At 34.3% G+C, this 16656-nt stretch overlaps 1 protein-coding gene across 7 annotated transcripts in view; it reads right to left on the minus strand.

Moving 5' to 3' along the window:
- Window positions 1-16656, minus strand: part of CSMD3 (CUB and Sushi multiple domains 3) — a 1245869-nt gene that overhangs the window by 273505 nt on the left and 955708 nt on the right. For all 7 annotated transcript variants that reach the window (XM_045049906.1, XM_019823045.3, XM_019823042.3 and 4 more), the window contains 2 exons: window positions 13159-13297; window positions 9746-9933 (listed from right to left, as the gene is read on the minus strand). In XM_045049906.1, the coding sequence (XP_044905841.1) occupies window positions 9746-9933; window positions 13159-13297 (327 nt within the window). The remainder of the gene's footprint in view (window positions 1-9745; window positions 9934-13158; window positions 13298-16656) is intronic.

Genomic DNA, 16656 nt, shown 5'->3' on the forward strand with positions numbered 1-16656 from the left:
GACGCATGCACCCTAATGTTTATGGCAACACTATTGAAAATAGCCAAAGTATGGAAAGAGCCCAAATGTCCATTGATGGATGAATGAATAAAGAAGATGTGGTATATATACACAATGAAGTATTACTTGGCAATCAAAAAGAATGAAATCTTGCCATTTGCAACTACATGGATGGAACTGGAGGGTATTAATGCCAAGTGAAATTATTCAGTCAGAGAAAGACAAATATCATATGACTTCACTCATATGAGGACTTTAAGAGACAAAACAGATGAGCATAAGGGAAGGGAACCAAAAATAATATGAAAACAGGGAGGGGGACAAAACAGAAGAGATTCATAAATATGGAGAACAAACAGAGGGTTACTGAAGAGGGTGTGGGAGGGGGGATGGGCTAAATGGGTAAGGGGCATTAAGGAATCTACTCCAAAAATCATTGTTGCACTATATGCTGACTAATTTGGATGTAAATTGAAAAAAATTAAATTAAAACAAATAAACTAAAAAATTTAAAATAAAATATCCTAAGTGCTTAATGAAAAAACAATTTGACATTAGGAACCAAAACTGTGGTTTAAAGAAAATTCAGTTGGAAAAATGAAAGCTTTACTATGTTTCTGTTTCCATTTTATTCCTGAAAACCTATGGATGTTGAGATCACATTACATATACTAAGTGTAATATCTACAACACTATGAAGTTTATCATACTTTGAACCATACATAGGTATGTGTGTTGAGTTCATACTTAGTGACTGATTTATAAATAAATATTTTCTTTTCTGGGAGAAAAAGAAACATACATATTTTTGTTGTTAAAGGCATTTTTACTTCAAAATTTGTTTCCACATATAGCTATATGCTCACTAAGGGACCATTATTCTGAATAATGTCATCTTGTGGATAATCAAAAGTGGTTATATGTTATTTTTGGTCTTGAAGGGTAACCAGACTGTATAATATCCAACTGCCTGTTATTTCCAGGATGGTAGACATGTATGGATGGACATTTATCTGCTGGCATGATTTCAGAAACTGAGAACTAAGCTCCCTTCACGATGTATATGCATTATAATTCCCTCATCTGATCATACTCAGTCCCCAGAGGCCTCCCTATTGTAGGCACGAGCGTTCACTTAAGGCCGGCTACAGGCGCTTTTAGAGAATAAGGATGAGCCATACATGTATCTCTTTTATTTTGGGAAGTATTACGCAATTGACCCCAGACTACCTCAGGGTAATAACTGAAATGTAATAAGTTGCTCTATGGGAAAAAAATGGTATGTTAATTTAGAAAGTAATTTATGATACTTTCAGGTTCTTAGAGCAGATGGCTAACTTATACCGTATATAAACAGTCAGTCATAAGTCTTTCACTGTCCATACTGGTGCCTATAAATTGACATTCCCTGCCAGCTAAAGCACCAGCTACCAGCAGTTTCCCTCCACTGGCACAAAACTATATATTCTCTCTCCATCAGAATCAATACATTTTGTTAAAAGAATACAAATTTTACTACTGTATGAGCCACATTTGTTTAAATGTTATAATTATAAATTTTTAAGACATACTTATTAACATTATGATCTAAAATGGTCCTAAAGTTAAAACAATGCAAATGAGAGTACTGCTTGAACTCTAAATATTTATTCAACTGTAAATCTGTTAAAGTTGTATCTCATTAAAATTACAATGGAGACTAGGCCTGCCTGATTTAAACTCTTTGTGAAGACATTGCTTTATAATTAGCCAAACACCTCCTTTCACCCCCAGACTTCCACTTCTCCACTCCAATTTACTATTTTCTACCACATAAAGGCATATCCACAATTTGCTTTACGTAAGCAGAAAGTAGTATTCCTTCCAGAATCCTTGTTAGCAGGTTTGTGTTTTTGCAACGTTCACATACAGGATTCGTTCATTGCACAACTATTGTTGTGTTTGCACACAAACAAAACTAAGATTCAGTATCTATCTTCAAGGGGGAAATGGAAAGATAGATATGAAGAAGGCAATGATAACTATACTCTGGTGTGAGCTCTAATAGAGGTAGGGGTTGCTTTTAAATTAAAGGCCTACCAAAAATATTATGGATTTAGTGAGTCAAGACTTTAAAACTTTACTTTTCAGTGCCAACAGAAACCAACATGCATAAGTGAAGGTATGGAACATGTATTACAAATGACAAAGGAAAAGCTTTTTACTATTCCAGGCCTCAATGTATATGTCAGTTTATTTTGGGGGTGCATATTTTATAAAAATTCTGAGATGTTTGTCTTCGGCAGAAAGAAATATAAGGACCGATTTATTAGCTTTAAGAAACAAAACAATTAAAGAGGTAACATGTTTTGAATAAGGATAGGAAATAGGGAGGCTGATGAAAAAAGGCAGACCCTGGAGACCCTGAACTGGGGCATGGAACTTTCCTATGGATGAGAGTCCAGAGAATTAATTAGGTTGGATTTGGGGACTAGCATGAACTTAACACTAACATCGGCAAGAAATACTGTCTGGAGTATAAAAATAAGACTTCATGAAATTGTGTGTAAGTAGGCATCAGTGTAGTAGTTGAGCATGGTAGGGAGTAATTGCAGGGTCCAGGGAGAAAGATTGAAGTTCATGGAGTGACTATGTATTTCTCTCTGTTTGACTTTTATATTTTTATTTGCTTTTACTCTAACAGTAATAATAATTTATATCATTTTCTGCAACTATTTCTAATGTATATATTAATGTTTTATTTTAATGTTTATTTTTGACAGAGAGAGAGAGAGAGAGAGAGAGAGAGAGAGAGAGAGACAGAGAAAGAGGGAGACACAGAATCCAAAGCAAATTCCAGGCTCTGAGCTCTCAGCACAGAGTCCAATGTGGGACTCAAACTCAAAGACTGTGAGATCATGACCTGAGCAGAAGTTGGATGCCCAAACGACTGAGACACCCAGGCGTCCCTCTGTAACTCTTTTTAATAGTCTGATCCTTAGCTTTGCCATTTGTAAAATAGGGATAGAGATACTTATTACTTATTTGTGTTAGTTTTAATATTTCTGTTGCATTTATAAATGGTCCTGCTCATGGGAAGGATAGAGAGAATTCATTAAAAGGAACTAATCATTGTATCTAGAATATAGTAGGTACCTAATGATTAATTTTATCTTTTAAAAACATTTGCACTTGTGGTCCTTTTCCTATGACAACATAAATCTTAGGAATTTTGGAAATTTTGGAAATGATGGGACATGGAAATGGATCAAGCTGGGAAATAGAAATGGATAGAAGTTAGTTAAGAAAAAGGAGAGTAGGTTTTATCTCAAGTGTTTAATTATATGGATTTAGGAATGGCTACCTGGAATGTTAAGTAGAGAAAGGATTGTGAGGTTAATTCCAGTTTCCACAAGAAAGAATGCTGGAATCAGTTAGTACCACCTGCACTAAGCATGGTAGTATTTGTGGAATTTTTCCTGTATCTTTTATCCTAGAGATCTATGGAAATGTTTTACAATAGAATCTAGCTTTACTGACTTATTACAGCTTTCTTGTTTTTCTTTCCTTCTTTTCTTTCCTTCTTTGCTTGCTTCCTCCTCTCCTCTCCTTTTTCTTTTTATTTATTTATTTTTTTAAATTATTATTTATTTTTGAGAGATAGAGCGTGAGTGGGGGAATGGCAGAGAGAGAGGGAGACACAGAATCCAAAGCAGGCTCCGGGTTCTGAGCTCTGAGCTATTAGCACAGAGCCCAATGCAGGGCTCAAACTCACAAACCGTGAGATAATGACCTGGGATGCTTAACCAAGTGAGATGCTTGACCAACTGAGCCACCCAGGAGCCCCTCTTCTCCTTTTCTTTCCTTTCCTTTTTCTTTTGTTTTCCTCTTAAATAGGTCTTCTTTATAAGCCTGTTAGCTTGCAGATATAAGTAGCTATTCCTAAAGAGCCAAGTTCTCCTTATAAAATGCAGGACAGAGATGTATCTCTAAGATTTCTGATATTTCAGTAATGTTATTATTCTATGATTCTAATTATGACTTGATTTCAAAATGAGAAGACACCTCTTTAGGTTGCTCAAAATCAATCAATTAAATAATTACCAAAATTATGGTGTGTAAGCACTTATTCTAAGGTACTAATTGTATACTGGTGAATAACAGAGATCTTGCTCTTAAGACACTTGTATTTTAGTATATGTGTAGGGAGTTAGTGGAGTAAATGGGAATGCAGAGAGTAAATAAGCGAGTAAAATTAATTGGCACTATTTCTAAGGAACTCTGATGCAAAAAAAATCATAACGCTGTGGTATTAGGACAAGTTTAGAATTATTGATAATAAATCTCTGCATTTTAAGACTTTTGCAAATCAGGTAAAGATGTACTTAGAAAAAAACATAGCCACGAAAGTTCATATTAGAAGAGAAAAAATGCGGAAAATTAGTAAGGTAAGTATTTATTTCGATAAACCTGAAAAAAGAGAAAGCAGAGATGCAGAGAAAATAGACAGGAAGAAATACTTACTAACACAAGAACCAAACGTTAATAAAAAACATACAGCAACAAATAAAGTAAGAAAATACTGCAAATATTTTATGTCAACAATTTGAAAACTTGGATGAAAATAATTTTTAGGAAGCCGACTTTCAGAAATCAAAGATAAAGTATAAAACCTGGATAGATTTATAACCACTAAAATTCTACTACCTCAGAGCACCAAGTCCCTAGTTCTACAGGGAAGTTCTCACAAATGTTTGAGAAACAGATGATCCCTATCTTATACAAATTATTCTAGATATTAGAAAAATAAGAATGCTCCCAAAGTTGGGGGATTGTAGAGTCTTGATCAAAACTAGACAAAGACAATTATATAGGAAGGAAAAATCTATAATGTAATAAATAATTTTATAAGATATTTTTATAATTTTATAATAATATTTAATTTATACAAAGGAAAACCATGTGATATTTTCAGTAGCTGATGAAAAAGTAGTTGATGAACTTCAATCCCAGAATGATTAAGGAATTTTTAGTAGATCAGGAATGGAAGGGAACTTCCTATAATTGATAAAAATATATCTAGATAGTGTAACATTTTGGATAAGCATGTGCATTGTGGAGCCCAATCTGAATCAAATCTTAGCTCTGCCACATGACTAGGCTAATTACTTAACCTTGTGCTAAAACTTCTTCATTCAGAGTGGTAAATGATTTTTATATGTAAATAACCTTGAAATGTCTCTGAAAACAATGAGTTAAAAAATTTCAGCCCTTATTAACATCGCCCCAACCAATAGAAAATACTTAAAGGTAAAACACTAGATGAATTTGCTTTAAAATCAGTAATGACAGAAGAATGATGGCTACCACTGTTTAATTTGATATGATACTAAATTTTTTGCCCTGATCATTAAGCCAAGGGGGTGTGGGGCGGGGGAGTGTATAGACTAGGAAAAAACAAACAAACAAAAAACCCAAAAAAACAAACAAGAAAAAAAGAAACAGAACTGTCACTGGGTACACAGAAAATCCAAAAAAAATCCATTAAAAATTATGATAACTAATGAAAGAGTTAAGAAGTCTTGCTAGATATTAGTTATTACAAAAATCCATGCATTAGCAACAATGAATAAAATCTAATAATAAAAATATCATTAATTACAATGGAAACTATAAGCCATTTAAGATTTAGATGAGAAAACTTTTATAAAGAAAATTAGAAACTATTACTGAAAGACAATGAGGGTATGAGGAGGGTATGAATAAGTTGAGAGATATGCCATAATAATAGTTGAAAAGACTAAGTATCAGACATCAATTTATTCCAAATAATTTATAAATACAATGCAGTACCAATGAAATTCAAGAGGCAGAAAGAACTTAATTCTAAAATCTAAATAAAATTTAAAAAGGTTAATAGAGACCGGGACAATTTTGCCTACCTCATGTCTACTTATTTTAAAGCTATAGTAGTAAAATTCAGAGAAATCTTGGCTTGGAATAGATAAACAGGCCAATAGAACAGAATAGACAAGTCAGAAACAGTGATAGAGAGACTTGCTATTTGAGAGCAGTAGCATTGTCTTGTCAAGAAATGGTGGTAGGACCATTCACACAAAGAATAGAATAAAATAAAATTAGATTCCTTGGTTACAGAAAAATACTCCACACACATGAAAAAGATGAAAAATGGAAGGCAAAGCTTCAAAACTTTAGAGCAAGTTGAGGAAATGCCTTTATGAACTCCACATGAGGAAACAAAATGCCTTTTTTAAATCAAGGCATAATAATGTTTCAAGGTTTCATAGCCTTCACAAACTATGAAGAAAATGAAATGATAAATATAGATATTGACTTTTAAAACTTTTATACAGCAAAAGAAACCAGAAAGAAAGTGAAAATGCTTGCCAAAGATGGCATAAGATTTTTACTACAACATGGAACATGAATAAAGGATTAATATCCATAATACAAAAAGAATTTCCTATAAACAAAACAAAAAGAAACAGGCAACCTACTAGAAAAATGTGCAACAATAGAAATATGCAATTAACAGAAAGGGAACCTCAGTATAAAAATAGGAAGAAGATGTTCAGCTTAATAGTAATTACAGAAAAGACAATAAAAATGACCATGAGATACATTTAATACTCATGAGGCTGACAATTTTCAAGTGTGACAAGAGCACTGGATTTTCAAGTGTGGGGTTCCTTAAAATCACTATCTTGAAAAGATAGTGATAATGCTGCAGGTTGCAGCATTATTTACAATAGCCAAAACATGGAAACAACCTCAGTGACGCAACAGATAAATGAGCAGAGAAAATGTGGTTTATCTATACAATGGAATACTATCCATCCATGAAAGAAGGAAATCCTGCCATTTGGGACAAATATATGGACCTGCAAATATATGGACCTGCATTATGATAAGTGAAATAAGACTGACAAAGACAAATACTGTGTGATCTCACTTATGTGTGTAACCTAAAAAGACAAACCAAACTCATAAATGCAGATAACAGACTCGTAGCTGCCAGAGGCCAAGATGGAAGTTGGATGAAATAGGTGAATGGGATGAAAAGGTACACAGTTTCATTTATAAAGTAATGTATGGCATGGTAACTATAGTTAACAATAGTGTATTGCATATTTGCAAATTGCTAGGAGAATAGATCTTAAAAGTTCTCATGAACACAGACACAAAATGTATAACTATATGTAGCTACACATAGTTGCCTAAACATTGTGGTAATCACTTCACGATATACACATATATCAAGTCATTATATTGTACACCTAAAATTAATATAATTTATATGATGTTATGTGTCAATTATATCTTCATTTTTGTAATGTGAAGTTTCTGAAATGCTTTCCTTGATGTTGAAAATATAAATTGGTATAACCTCTTCTTTGAATAACTAGGCAATATGGAGTTAGTCAAGAGGTTTATAGTCTTTGACCCAATAATTCCACTCCTGGGCAGATAGATACCTTAGAGACACTCTCACAGTTATGCTCAAGAAGGCATGCAAAAGAATGTTAATTTCATCATGATTCATTTCTGGTAGTGAAAAACTGAAACAACATGTGTTTATCAGAAAAATCTGTAAATTAACTGTGGTACAGTCATATGATGGAATATCATAAAGAAATTAATGAACTAAGTCTACGTATCTCTATTATTGATAAATCTCAAAAACAATGTAAAGGGAAAAAACAATTTTCACAAGGATATGTACATGATGGAAATAGAAAATTTTTATCAAAACAGGATGAAGGATATGTACATGATAGAACACGTTAAAATACAGGGGCGCCTGGGTGGCACAGTTGGGTAAGTGTCTGACTCTTGATTTTGGTTCAGGTCATGATCTCACAGTTCATGGCATCGAGCTCCATGTCAGGCTCTGCACTTCATGTACAGCCTGCTTATGATTCTCACTCTCCTTCTCTCTATCTCTCCCCCACTCTGTTGCTTTCTCTCTTAAAAATAAGTAAACATTAAAAAAAGAAAATATTAAAATACCTGTAATCATACATTCATGGAAAAAATAAGTAACATATTAAGAATTAGGAGGGAACTATGATCAAAAGGGCAGGACTAAAAATAGTCTTGATTGCTCATTATGGTCTGCCTGGATAGCCAGCTAGCTTGGTCCTACCCACTGTATAGTGTGGAAAGGCTCTTCCACATAGAGAGATTAGTTTGGTACTTAAGTTCAACCTGGCATAAGACCAATGCCTCCTAACCCATTGTTATAAGGCCTAAGCTTCTCCAGAGGGTTTGGAGCAGCTATCACGCTTAGGGCCCCAATAAATAGCTGGGAACCCAAATCCTCATTGTGTGGTATCAAACACCTTGTAAATTCTTCCACTGACAAGGCCATTTTTTTTTCTTTTTACTTTCCTCTATAAGATGAGAGACTCACAGAGGGCTCAACCTTTCCACTATAGTGAAATCCACACCATGTCCATGACGAGGAGATAACTCGACCCTGGCATGCATTTCCAAATTTTGTTGGAGATATTGGAGGATTCCAAGCATCCATATATTGTTAATATGTGAGTTTTCCCATTCCCTATAAAAGATTTCCTTAACCCATGTCATGTAAAGTTGTGTAATTTACCTTTACTTCTTTTGATAGACCTGAAGAGACACACCCTTGTTCTACAGCAAATGCAAAAGGAATTTCTAGTGCATATATAATATTATATTTTTTAAGGCAAGAAAAGAGACATCTGAAGCAAGTGTGACACAATATAAAGGTCTGTCGGATTAGATGGTGGATAATTTGAAGTTTGTTTTTTTTATCCTGTATAATCTTCAGTTATTGAAAATAGTTCATAATGAAAAAAAGCCAGGTGGCAAGTAACAAATCCAAAATATGTCTTTTTAGAACTCAAATAATATGATAAATTATAGGTATGCCCTTCATAAGCTCAATTATTGAAAAAAACAAGTTTTAACTTTAAACAACTAAGACCTATTTATTCTTATAGTCACTGAGCATAAAAATTACGAAAAATATATTAATAAATATCCATTGGGGCGTCTGGGTGGCTCAGTTGGTTAAGTGTATAATTTCGGCTCAGGTCATGATCTCACAGTTCGTGCGTTCAAGCCCCACATCAGACTTTGTGCTGACGGTTCAGAGCCTGGAGGCTGCTTCAGAGTCTGTGTGTCCCTCTCTTTCTGCCCTTCCTTGCTTACTCTCTGTCTCTATCAAAAATAAATAAACATTAAAAAAAATTTAAAAAACCACATCCATAGGCATTGTAATATTGATTCCTCTAAATACTTGAAGAAATACTCTAAAATATTTTAATTATCACTATATTTTACTCTATTCTGAATGTTGACACACTTAAATATCTTTAGACATTTTCTGAAATGGAATTATCAGTATACTTTGTTCTCCTTATCACTGAAAGTAGTCTCTGAACAAACATGAATGAATCTTCAGCTTCCAAAAATTTCATCTTTTTAAAAATATTTTGTGGTCTTAGCCAACTACCACAATGTACTAACCGCTAACTTTTTTGCCTGATACATTTCCTTCGGTAGGAATTAGGGAAATGCTAATTTCCTTCCTACTGATAGGAAAAGTCTACAATGAGAGCTCTTCTGTGAGATCAATTGTAGGCAGTCTGTACTAAGACATACACATATAACTAACCATTGACAATGACCAACACAGAATTAATCTCCTGTATAAAATACACTCTAAATCATGCTGCAAAAATCAAATGTTCACATTTACCTTTATATTCTAAATGAAATCCAGTGTAACTAACAGATCCATCACTCCGAAAAGCCAAATGCATGGTATTTGAGCTGCTCTCTATTCTCTCTGGTAACTTGCTGTCTTGAAAACTTCCAATCAGTGGGCTATTACTGTCTGGTCCATCGTATATGTAGAGGAAGTCATAATTTGGCTCTATACTAAAACTAAAAGAAAGAGAGAGAGAGAGAAAAGGAATGGTTATTGCTGAGGTATTAAGTATAATAGTCATATAATCATATATTAATTCAGTCAACATCTTTAAAAATAACAGACTCTGCCAAAGTAAGCTAACGTGAAAAGTTACCTGGCAACAACACACTGAATATGGATATCAAAACAGTAGAAAAGAGAAAGGACACCTTGATATTTTCAAATATTTGTAAGTTGGCCTTGTGTCTACAAGGAATACAAATGATAGTAAGGCAGTTTATCTAATGAAAGGGTACAAGGTTTGAAGTCAGAGATATAAGTTTAAGCCTTGCTTCTGCCCTTGTTAGCTACATATCCTTATGTAAATTACTTTATATCAATAAAATGTGGAGGACAGCATCTATTTTGAAAAATTTTCACCCAGATATTTTGCATCATGAAAATGTAACCTTTTTCCTTTGTCAATGGTATTATTTGCCTTGAACTTCAAAACTTACAAGCATATTTGCTGTTTAAAATTCAGCTCTACCTAGCAGATTCAAGCAAAAGTTTGAAATACAAAACTTACATTTATTTTATTCAAATGAAGTACTGGGTATTGTATTAGGTATTATTTTCCCCCAGGGTAATATATTTTCTTCCTCTAGAACTTGATGTAAGAGAAATCAAACCCACACACTATTTGTCAAAATTAAATAATGTGTAAATAAGGACATTTTAATGTGTAAATTATTCAAGTCAATGTTTTGAATTGTAAAATTTGCATCATAAATTTGCTTACACAACCTTCAAAAGTATGAGAATTGTCTCAGAATGATTACAGAATCCATATATTTAGAAAGCAAAAGACCCACAGTCATTTGTTTCTCTATTACCTAGTTCATAATGTGACAGAGAAAAATATGGACTCAATTGGGTCATTAAGAAAAGTCAACAAGTTCACGATATAGAATAAAATCGGTAAAGCTTGCAATTGTTAAACATCCATCAGTGGAGAAACTATCTTGTCAAGTTTTACCATCTTTGCACATAAATAAGAAATTTGGTTAGGTAAGAAGTGTTCTTTCCAAATCTACTGGATTTATAGAGGTTAAGTTTCCACAACAATTCTAATCCTTAACATGTGCATGTATAAGGGACAGGATTCCAGCTACTTTACTAGTGCATTAAATGGTGGTGAAGAAAGACTGGTAAAATGCAGACGTTTCCAAACTTTCCATAAATAAGGAACCCTGTACCATGAGATATTTAGGGGACCACCACATCGTTCTGTCCTAATTTATTTAGTGTACCTTCACACATCTAAAGCAATTGCTCTTGAAAGCTTTCAGTGGATATGAGGCCTAAAGTTTGGTAACTTTGGCTGTAATAGAGCAGAAATCAGAGGAGAAGACTTTATTTTGTTATTTACTACCCTTCTTCTGGGATAAAACACAAACTTTCTACACTTCATCTCTTTCCATATTAAGATTTGATCAGTATTGCAACTTTCTTACCTATGTCACTATTGGCAGAATCACTTGAAACAGGTGCTTTCTAAATGATATGATGGTTATGTATTATCCTTAGAAGCCCCATAAGCCTATTTAACAATGGACTATCGTCCATTTTTTTTAAATTTCTAGTTTAGGCTTAAATACTTCAAAATATTGTTTTAAAACTTCTTTAAAAGTGAGAGTAAAACAAAAAAATATTTTTAAGGAAATTTTAGAATCTTAGCTGTAATGACTTTTTCCTGAAAAAAAAAAGAGTGCATTCTAATAGTACCTCCTATTTTACAAGGCAGTTTTATAAATATTAACTTGGTCTTGTCAATAATCCTGTGGTATAAGGTAGGGATTATCATTTTCCTTTTCCCAATGAGTATGCTAAGTAATCTCCGTAGGGTCACATAATAAATGACAGAGCTGGAAATCAAATTTAGGTCATGTATTTTGCCTAATACAGCCTTCTACCACTCATTTATGAACTACAATACTTTTACAAGCCCACTAAGGCCTTGTATCATTCAAATAGACATTTCTAATGTCTATACTGCCATTTCCCCAACTGTAAAAATGAGTATAATAACTTCGGCAAATTGTCTCATAACTGGATCCTGGCATATGACTAACACTATCATCGTTGTTTCGTGATTACCAATGATCAATTGTATCACTGCAAATTATAAAAATAGAAAGTCTGTATATTTACACTTTTTCACATTTGTCTGAGCTCAAATTAGTTTTTAAGACCAGTTTTAAAGATTTAACTTTAACATCTTACGTAAATTCCAAGCAGCTTTAACATACTGGCAGAAGGAAAGGCTGTGTTACCAGAGCCAACATACATTAGTCTTGGACACTGAAGGTTAGGAACATTTCTACTTAGGAACTCCTTGAATTGCTGATACCTAACACCTCCCATAGAAATATTAAGGAAAAGCATTAGGCCAGGTTTTGTGACAATTGGTACTAGTTCCATGTGAAGAAACAGGTTCATTGCAAAAAGTAAGGCACCGGAGGTAACACAGATGGTGGTGGCTGAGTTAGAGCTCAAAGTCAGCTGCCTTCTTTCCCACACAGGAGGCTGCATCTTCCACCACTTCTGTACTAAGCCTACCCTACTATTGACATTGCTAACCAACAAATGCAAAGTCTGGAATGCTGTCTTGTAAAGCTCTATCATGAGACAAGTTATGCTGAGAAATCATATGGGAGTGATTCATCAAATTCTTCTTTGTCAACTTGACTTAATGAGATCACCAGAAAAATAAGAGGTAGAATGTATGTTTTCATAAGCCCAACGGTGATGCTGCACAATATGGGTGCTTAGAGGCTGTGAAAAGATTTTGGGTGGTACACAAATAGAAGGAAAAAATTCTGGGAATACTGACCTTTTAATCTTGAGTTTTGGGAAAAACTGAATTTTTTGAAGCAGTGACAGTAAATACAGGGAGAGAGGAAGGGTTATAAAGAGATGACATTTCATGAGCGTCAATAAACCTCTCGACCTTCAACATGTTTCCTCCACACGGAAATCTGGTGAAGATGCTCACCCACTAGGCCTTCAGAGCTGCACGAGCACCTACACCAGTACACAAGGCTTTGAAAAGTGTTGATTGCAAAGTATTGGTGTTGGAATTAATGAAAACTAATTAAAGTGTCATATACAGAAACAAAACTTTGCCTAGTGTGAATGCTAAAGTAAAATAACTATAAACGATATATTTTTTAATGTAGAAATGCACAGGAACTCACCTGATAAATGCCAAAGAGATAACATAGTCTGTGTTGACAGTGATAGTCCAGTCACAGTCCCTGCTATGGGGATATGGATGAGGGAAGTTTGGCGAAAGAATAAAGCCTGAAGATCCTGTTAGATTGCCTCCACAAGGTGCTTTAATTTAAACAAACAAACAAACAAACAAACAAAACCCTTAAGTGATTCATAAAATTTATTAGCTATCAGTATCTGTGCAAACACTTCTCTAAAAAAATTTAGAAGGCTTTGTATAGACCTGACTTTTTCTAGTATTGAATGCTTGAAAACATGGCATTGTCTTTCAAGAAAGACCATTAAAATATTAAATACATATGTACATGGTTACAGTGAACTTAGCTTCTTTACTGGTTTCAAAAGAAAAGAAGAAATTACATATGTACTTCTCTCTCTTTCTATTACTATTTGGTTTCATGTAAAAGATAAGCATTGAGAAGAGAGGTGTAGATGGTTTTCCACGGTTGCTAAGAAAAAAATCTGAAGGTCTCAAGAAAAAGTAACAAAACAAATCAAAACAAAATCTCTAATAATAAGTGGAATAATGGGATATGAGACATTTGGTTCATTTTCACATTTTCCCTGGTACATTTTTTTTATATATTTATGGAGGAAGAGTCTTTGGCAATAGTGAATGAATGAGAATGGATAATTAACTGAGAACCTACAGCACTTTACAATAAAACATTCACACTGAATATTACCATATCGCTAAATTTTAGTTGTCTCATTTGTTGATGAAAATAGACAGACACTACAATTATTACAGTCCCAAACAAAGGTTTCTGTAACACTTCAATGAAGAGGTTCAAAAACTTGTGAGTGAAATTCAGGGAATCAATTCTTTAAGGGATTATTGTTGAAGTCCATGTTTTACAGTTTATGATAAAATAATATACAGAATCGGCAGCTTTAGAAAAAATAGAGACATGAAGATATGGAGGGGCCCAGTTGAGTGGGGCAGCGGGGGTGTAAAAACACACATATACACACACAGATGAGAGACAGCTTGAGATCATGATCTCATGATGTCTCATAAACATAATTAGCACATCAATATTCTATCTGAGTTTTAAAATTACAGTTTCCTCACATAAATCTTACCATTCAATTATAAGGCATTTTGGATTCTTTTAACAGTAACAAACTGGTTTTGGAAGAAGGAGAATTTTATTTGGGGCAACATTTTAGAACTTCATTCTTTGCCTGAGTCTAGATATGCAAAATCATCACTATAATTTAGTAATTTTTGCCAACTATATTATGGATGTCTATTACATTTTTCCACACCCCTCCCCTCCCTTTGTCTCAGTGTCTCAATGACAGTAGATAACCTCAGTTCCTTCTCTACTGAGAATATTTATTTGCTCAGACTTAATTTATTTACCATTGCTTACCTATTGCCTGCACATCTTTGTGGAACTTATCAAATGATGAGACATAAATATGTCAACTTTCTTCAGTCTGCTCTCTTCAAATTTCAATGTCCCCTGAATATTTCTCTTTACAATCAGAGGATAGAGTCCCTCCTGTTAATCAGGATAACACCCTTTACCTGGTCACATAATCTCTCTTCCTTCTCTGGATTCTTGTTTCCTTTATCACTTATAATCTCGCTGCTTCATCGCCTTTCTCTACAGACATGTTCAGATCTCTTTCATCCAAAAAATAAAACAAAGTTCCTTATGACCTATTTCTTTTCACCTTTTATTTTCAACTGAAAATGTTGAATTTTATCCATTGATTAAGAAATCTCCTCACTCTTTCATGTTTGGTTACATGGCCTTACTGTGAAGAATCACCCTTACCCATATGACTCAGATAAAACTCACCTATGTATTGGATAGGACCCCTTGAATAAGCCCCCTTATTTTCCTGTCATAAGACTGTAGATTCCTATTCTTTGACTCAAATGAGTAGCAAAATTCACTCGTTAATCAGAATAAAATACATGTAATGAAACATTGGCTAACCTTTTGTCCTTCCTCTGGGCCTCTGAACTTAGGCCCACCCTCAGCCTTGAGCCAGCATAGAACTCCTCCTGAGGACAGGATGGGCTTGGAAGATATTCTCTGCTCTACTGATTGATTAAGCCACACTTTCATCCTGCTCCTTACACCTGGTTCTTTCTAGCCTTGTATACTCCACTGTCGATGAGAAGAATCCCTTTTGCTTAACTCTTGAGAAACTTGTAGATCTTACGGTCACAGTGTTTTCCCAGTTACAATGGTTCACCCTCAACATGCACACTGCAATAGTTCTTTATGAATAAAAGTGTCTCCTATTTATTTATAATTTTTTTAAAAAACTATAAGTCTTTTGGAAAGGAGGTCTAATCTCATGAGCTCTTTCTTCAGTTGGATGTTGTATTTACTGATAGGCAGACTAACATGGTTAGCGAAGCAGGTCATCACCCGGAAAAACTCTCAAAGAAAAACACCAAAGTATTCATCCTGGGAAAACTTCTCTTCACATTTAGAATTGTTTTCCTTTTAAATTATATTTACAGAGACACAACAACCTTTTTGTTGCTTACAGACTCTCAATGGCTTTCTTAGGTTCTTCCCATCTCTCATCCCCTCTCCAAACACTGCTATCTCTCTCAGTTTCCCTGTCCCCAACACATTCGCTTCTTAGGCTACCCTGAAAAGACTGTTGTATTGATTCCTTTGATTTTTCTCTTCATATCTGTAGTCATTCTTCAGGGTTGGCTTTCACCTTAAATTCACTCTCCTTGCTGCAACTCCACTTCCAATTTTCTTCTAGTGTCTTTGTAAAGACCTCAGTTTCATTGCCAGGTGTCTCTTCTTCCACTTCATCTTATAGTTGTAATATTCTCCTGAGGTCCTTGCCTGGTTGTCTCTGATTTCTGCTCCATTACATTCTTCCATGTTGACAGTATCCCATTTTTTAATTCTAAGCCATATGCCCAAATGTTTACTGGCTATCTCTAATTGGTAGCCTATGGGCACATCAAACACAGAATATCTGACACATTCAGTCCTCAACTCAAATTGGTTTCTTCTTTTGCATTCTAAGTTGTTTGATTAGCACTATCATCCACCTATATTCCCAGGCTAGAAGTCAAGAGTCTTCTCTTTTCTTCACTGCATGCATGCATCCAATCCATCAAGAAACACTTATAGATCCTCATAGATATATTTCTACCTATTCCTCTTTCTTTGCCTACTACCATATTTCTAGATCTGATTCTTATCTGCCTCCTGAATTATTGCAATGACTTCTTGTTTTTCATGCCTCTGGTTTCTGCCAACTCATTCTTCTCCCAATAAAAAACATCTAATCATACTGTGCCCATGCATACAGTCCTGCAGTTATTTCACATTGCCTACAGGTAATGCCCCAACACCAGTGTAACTTTTATGACCTGACCTTTGCAACTTTTCCAGTTTTATCAACTACATAATTTGTACTCAAACACTATCAAAATGCTTCTATTCTGGCATTTCTATGCCTTT

This window comes from Felis catus, chromosome F2 (genome assembly GCF_018350175.1).
Source record: "Felis catus isolate Fca126 chromosome F2, F.catus_Fca126_mat1.0, whole genome shotgun sequence".
NCBI lineage: Eukaryota > Metazoa > Chordata > Mammalia > Carnivora > Felidae > Felis > Felis catus.